This window comes from Ceratotherium simum, chromosome 5 (genome assembly GCF_057802395.1).
Source record: "Ceratotherium simum simum isolate JZ-2026a chromosome 5, ASM5780239v1, whole genome shotgun sequence".
NCBI lineage: Eukaryota > Metazoa > Chordata > Mammalia > Perissodactyla > Rhinocerotidae > Ceratotherium > Ceratotherium simum.
In genome coordinates, this window is record NC_141904.1 from 46,427,438 (window position 1) to 46,433,806 (window position 6,369).

At 50.8% G+C, this 6,369-nt stretch overlaps 1 protein-coding gene across 1 annotated transcript; it reads right to left on the reverse strand.

The window, feature by feature from the left end:
- Positions 1-1,523: 1,523 nt before the first annotated feature.
- LOC147917021 (uncharacterized protein C3orf86-like) lies at positions 1,524-2,024 on the reverse strand. The gene has a single exon (XM_087431668.1). The coding sequence runs from the start codon at positions 2,022-2,024 to the stop codon at positions 1,524-1,526; it is 501 nt and encodes a 166-aa protein (XP_087287794.1).
- Between the last annotated feature and the right edge of the window lie 4,345 nt (positions 2,025-6,369).

A 6,369-nucleotide genomic window follows, 5' to 3' on the forward strand; every position in this document is an offset into this window, starting at 1 on the left:
CACGAGGCAGAGGACCAAGCAGTGCTGTCCCAAAAGGGCTCTGGGTGGTTTGTCCAGGGGATTTATAACAGTCACTGTTACCCTGTTACTCTGCTGGTATAGACTGAACCCTTGTCCCTGCCCCAGGCTGAACCCAGATCCCTGCCGCAGTCTGAGCTTGTGTCTCTCTGAGCATCTCTGAGACACTTTTTGGGTCTGGATGAGAGTGAGGCTAAAAGCTCATGGAAGGCCAAGATGGGGGCCCTGGCCCCACCACTCTGCCCGAGAGGCCAGCACCTCTGCCCTGGCAGCCTTTCCTGCCAAGGACCCAGGGATCCAGACTGCCTCCGAGGCCAGACCCTTCCTCTGCCTTTCAGCCTGATCTGCTCATCATCGTTTGCTGGCTGAGTGGCCATGAAGGAGGGTGGATGTCTGGAACAAAGACACCAAACAATGACACAATAATGGCCTGGCTGCCTACCAGCAACGACAACAAGGACTTTGTCAGTGCCATCCTGCAGGGAGCCCAGAGAGAGTGCGCGCTGGTCTTCCCACCCGCCCTGTGGAGCTAATGGGCCCTGCCCTCTGCCCCTCTCCGAAGCAGCCATGCCTTTGGGATCATCTGACCCCACCCCAGGCCTAACCTCCAGGCCACCTCATGTCCGCAGGGCCTCACTCTCCCCTGGTTCCTGGGAACACAGTCACAGACTGTGAAGTTGAGCAGGCTGTCTGCCAGGCCTGTTCACCCCTATGTTGTGCAGGGAGGGAAACTGAGGCCAAGAAAGGTGGGGTTCTGGCTGGGTCACAGGGCACACTGGCCACAGAATCAAGGCTGGACACCAAGCCTTTGCTCCCCAGCCCAAAGAACTGGGGTCCTCAGGCTGAGACAGAGTGTTTCAGAGCCCCCACTTACTGCCTCCTGTCGCGGCATGGCTGGAGGCAGTAGGGACAAGTCACTCCCTTCCTGGAAGGCCAAGAGGCTGCCCACTGCACCAGGAAAGGACAGAACTGGAGGGAAGCTCTCTGCCCAAGGCTCCTTCAGCCTCAGGCCTCCTCAGAGAGAGCTCCAGGGAGGCTCCAGCCCCTTCTGGTCGGGGCCCAGGGCGGCCCTGAGTGTTGCTCCCAAGCCCAGGTGGCCCCAGGCTGTGCCCAGGGTCACTCGGCCTTCAGGTCCCACCCATCCTGGCTTGCTCCTATGCCAACCAAGGAGGCCTCCTTCTGGCTCTGGCTGGGAACTAAACATATTGCTCTGACACCAACATCAGAACCAAATTATTGAACCCCAAAGAGTTAAAATACCAAGATGGCTTGGGAGGTAAAGGAAGTTCTAGAAAACGTTATGTGTCAAAATCTAAGTTACATTTATATTGGTTTTGAAAGCATTCGGCACGTTCCTGTAAGAACTCTGCAGAGAGTCCTTTGTGCTTCGGAGGAGGCAGGCGGGTCCTCGCAGAGCATGAAGGTGTGTATGTGGCAGGCCGCTCTGGCTACGGATGACTCAGAAAGGTGCAGGCAAATACTCTCAGGTTTAAAAGGAAGAACCATTATTCATTCCCCGTGAGGACATTTTTCAGCTCGCAGGTGAAGGTCCAGGGCGCAGACGGGCTGGGAGGAAAGGTAGAGGCTGGTAGGGGAGGGGCTGGTCCAAGGGGGCCGAATGCTGGCAGAGCGCCTCCTGGTGGTGAGATGGTGACGGGAATTGCTAAGAAGGGCGGAGGGCTCCTTGCTCTAGCGTTAGCCAGGCCTTGGTTCCATGTAGATGGCAGGGAGTTTCTTGAGCCGGGGTCTTTCGGTGAAGCCTTAGGAGGGGGCGGCGGGGCAGCCCTCTGTGCAGGTATGCTGGACGGGCCCTGCGCACTGGGAGGAGCCCCCGGCACGCTCCCACGCTGAGATCTGGGCTTCTCTTGGGGCTTCTCAAGAAAAGCTGGAGAAGCCGCAGGAACATCTGCCTTCGGTGAGGGGTAAGTGATTTCTCCAGTTATCTCGTTTACCCAGAAAAACGTATCGAGAGGTTTCTTCCCCTGTCCAAACTGACCCTTAGACATAGCTACAAGGGAGAAAATTGAGACAACACAGGTACAGCTTCAGTCGTCCACAGTCCACCTACACAACCAGGGTCAGAGGGAGCCACCAGGCCCTGCCGACAGCCTGTGCTAGCCCTCTGTCAAGGAGACGCCTTCCAGATGCTCCAGAAATCTTCCCGGGACCAGGAGCAGGCCTGACTAGAGGCTCCAGATGAATTCTAGGGTCTTTTTTTCTTTTCAAATTCTTTAATCTTAACCAAGCATACTAAGAAGTATACTTTACATCTCGACCTAGTTCAGATAGATTTGTGCTGTGTGTGGTGCATGTGCGTGCCTCTATGAACAGATGCTAACAAGTTCATAGAATGGAAATGGTTGTGGGCAACAGTCTCTGACATTTTCCATTCTACTATATTCCCCAAGAAAATGCTGGTTGCCACTCCTTAAACTCATTCTATAAAGAAAGCAACAGTGATTAATGAACCATAGCTTGAAAAACACTGTCTTAGATTAAGAGGAGAATGGAGAATGCTGGATCTTCTACAAAAGAAAACAAAAAATCATTCTTGCAAATTTTACCAAAACATGACCGTGTGTGGTCAGCAGAATGGTCGCCCAAAGGTAGCCATGCCCTAATCCTTAAAACCTGTGAATATGTTTCATTACATGGCAAAAGGGACTTTGCAGATGTAATTAAAATTATAGACCTTAAACTAGGGATATCATCCTGTATTATCTGGGTGCCTCAATGTAATCACTTGAGCTTTCTCTGGCTGGGGCTAGAGATGCAGCAGCAGGAGAGTGAGAGAGCTCGTAAGCATGAGGAGGACTCGCCTGCCGTTGCTGGCTTGGTGATGGCAGGGGCCGAGTGGAAATCTCGAGAAGGAAATAAACTCTGTGATGAGCATGGAAGTGGATTTTCCCCAGAGCCTTTGGGTAAGAGCTCAGCGTGGACAAAACCTTGATGCTGGTCTTGTGAGACCCTAAGCGGAGTACCAAGCCACACTTGCCAGACTCAGGACTTACAGCTCTGAGAGATCCTAAATGGCTGTTGTTCCAAACAGCTAAATTTGTGGTCATTTGTTAGAGCAGCAACAGGAAACTCATATACCATGTGAACACTTTTTCAGAACTGGTGCAAGAGAAAGGCTGCGAGGCTGAAGCTCCCTGAGCTCAGGGTAAGCCCACCTTTGGTGCGGGCTAGTTAGCCAGTCTGGGGGACTCTTCCTATCTTCTTTCTGTCAAGCTCCATAATTGCTGCACCCTCTTTAGAATGGACACTGACTGTCACCCTGAGAAATGTCAACGTGCACCACCCAGAAGGTCAAGCAGGTCAACGAGTGTTCGAGGTCCTGACACCTGCATCCTACGTGAAGCTCCGACGTGCCCTCAGGCAGAAGGGGTTTCCCCACTCTCCCCTGGTGCCCACGGGCCTTGGGGAAGTCAGCACATCCTGCAGGGATTCCCAGAATCGGGGTGCCCCATGGCGAGGGCACGGTGGGTTGAACAGGTAGGCTGGCCAGGAGCTGGGGGACTGGAAAGGTATGAAAGGTGTGAAGCTCACCTGTCAGAAGGTGCTGGGGTGGAGGGAGCTTCTGAGAGGAGAAGAGCATTAGAAGACTGGGGGCTCCTAGCAACCTGGTCTTTATTGCGTAAAGCGTTCCCCACCCTATCCCAGCCCGGGTTCCGCCTGGTGCTCTCAGGCTCTCCAGCGCAGCCACACACACCCCTCACCCCTCCTCCGGTCTCTTCTGTCATAGTGCCCGATACCCCCAACCTGGAGGTGTCCCCGGCATCTGCCCTTCCCCTTCCTGTAGCTCCTGACTTCTGCCAGTCCCATCACATAGCTCCACAAGCAGCATCTGTTTTTTCTGGAACACAAACTTATAGACAAGGGGGATGTCCCCCTCTGGCAGGGGTAGTTCATTTTCAGCGTAGTGGACACCAGGGGCTCTTGGGTTAGGAATTTCTCACAGATCCGCTCCCTACTTGGCTGGGTTTGGCTCACCCTGGGCCTCACACCCTCTTCAGGGCCTCATCTCCCTGAGAATTAGACCGGTTCCCTGTGTTACCATCTGCTGAGATTCTGCTCCAGCCCAGGCCCACCTTGAATCCTCACCAAGCTGCCTCTGACCTGGGATCGCTGCTGACCTGGGGTTGCCCTACTCTGGGTCATAGAGCACTGGCCCATCGTGCTGACAGGAGATGGAGTGGCCTCCTCTTAGACTGGCCCCAGGTCACCCAACAAGGCTTTTTTCCTCTGTTCCTCTGCCCCCTGATGTGGGCAGTCCATAAGCACTGCTGAATCTAAGTGATAAATTAATCTCCTCCGCGCCCCCAGGTGTTCTCCACCCGGCAGCCTGCCACTGGCAACTCTCCTGCCTCGGTGTTCGTGGCCTTGAATCTTCCCAGGGACTGCCGTCAGCCTGTCCCTAGCACAAGGCCATTGCTAAGATGAGGGAAAAGCCCTCTGTCCCTCCCTCCCTGCTCTGCCGTCCCCTCCTGCTACTTTTCTAGGCCTAACTGAGCCTCCCATCTTCCTTCCCCAGCACCTCCATCTCTGTCCACACAAGGGCAGCTTCCCTGGGAATGAACTCATTCCATCGCCTCCTCCCACCTGAGCTTGGAAACTCAGCTTGCTGTGAATATTACCAGGCTTAAGATTTCACTTGTTCCCACCACAGTGTCCAGCTCTTGAAAAATGTGCTCTGAGGGCTTTGTCTTCCATGCATTTGCAAACTCTGGTGATGACTGGCCTTTGACGAGCTCCAAGACGAAAAGTTACTCGAGTGCCGACCTATGGACACATCCAGTTCTCTGGGGTCTTATCCGTTGAAACTCTGCCTCTTTCACACCAAATACCTGTTCCCTGTCTGTTTTCTCACTATAATGCTGGTGCCTGTGCGTAGCTTTCTAACTGGCTCCATATCCCCAAAAATAATTTGGAATCATAGTGGCTTTTTTTTTTTAATAATTTTATTTATTTATTTTTCCCCCAAAGCCCCAGTAGATAGTTATATGTCATAGCTGCACATCCTTCTAGTTGCTGTACGTGGTACGTGGCCTCAGCATGGCCAGAGAAGCGGTGCGTCGGTGCGCGCCCAGGATCCGAACCCGGGCCGCCAGCAGCAGAGCGTGCGCACTTAACCGCTAAGCCATGGGGCCGGCCCCATAGTGGCTTCTTTTGAGGAATTTTGATACGGACAAAATTATTCATCTGAGAGGTGTCTTCAAACAACAAACAAAGGAAAATTCTTACTGTCCAATTGTTTGCTTTCTTTAATTGCTATGAGAAGCATTCTAAACAAAATTTGAACTCAAAAATTCCTCCCTAAAAATATCCTCTAGCTCCTGAAAAAGAAGAACAAGGCTGGAGGCGTCACAATCCCTGACTTCAAAACATACTACAAAGTGATAGTAATTAAAACAGCGTGGTACTGGTACAAAAACAGACACACAGATCAATGGAACAAAATTGAAAGTCCAGAAATAAAACTTCATATCTATGGGCAGCTAATCTTTGACAAAGGAGCTAAGGACATACAGTGGAGAAAGGAAAGTCTCTTCAATAAATGGTGCTGGGAAAACTGGACAGCCACTTGCAAAAGAATGAAAGTAGACCACCTTCTTTCGCCATACACAAAAATGAACTCAAAATGGATCAAAGACCTGAAGGTGAGACCTGAAACTATAAAACTCCTGGAGGAAAATATAGGTAGTACACTACTCGCCATCAGCCATAAAGGGATCTTTTCGAATTCCATGTCTACTCAGACAAGGGAAACAAAAGGAAAAATAAACAAGTGGGACTTCATCAGATTAAAGAGCTTCTACAAGGCAAATGAAACCAGGATCAAAATGGATAGGGAACCCACCAACTGGGAAAAAATATTTGCAAACCATATATCTGACGAGGGATTAATCTCCATAACATATAAAGAACACACACAACTGAACAACAAAAAAACAAACAACCTGATCAAAAAATGGGCAGAGGAAATGAACAGATACTTCTCCAAAGAAGATATACTGATGGTGAATAGGCACATGAAAAAATGCTCAATGTCACTAATCATCAGGGAAATGTAAATCAAAACCATACTAAGATACCATCTTACACCCATTAGAATGGCTATAATCACCAAGACAAAAAACAACAAATGCTGGAGAGGCTGTGGAGAAATGCATTGCTGGTGGGAATGCAAACTGGTGCAGCCTCTATGGAAAGCAGTATGGAGATTCCTCAAGAAATTGAAAATAGAAGTACCTTATGATCCAGCTATCCCACTACTGGGCATCTACCCAAAGAACCTGAAATCAACAATCCAAAGAGGTTTATGCACCACTATGTTCATCGCAACATTAT

Bases quoted from the DNA above. Each gene is read 5' to 3' on its own strand.
- LOC147917021 (XM_087431668.1), bottom strand. From the start codon at position 2,024: ATGTCTAAGGGTCAGTTTGGACAGGGGAAGAAACCTCTCGATACGTTT.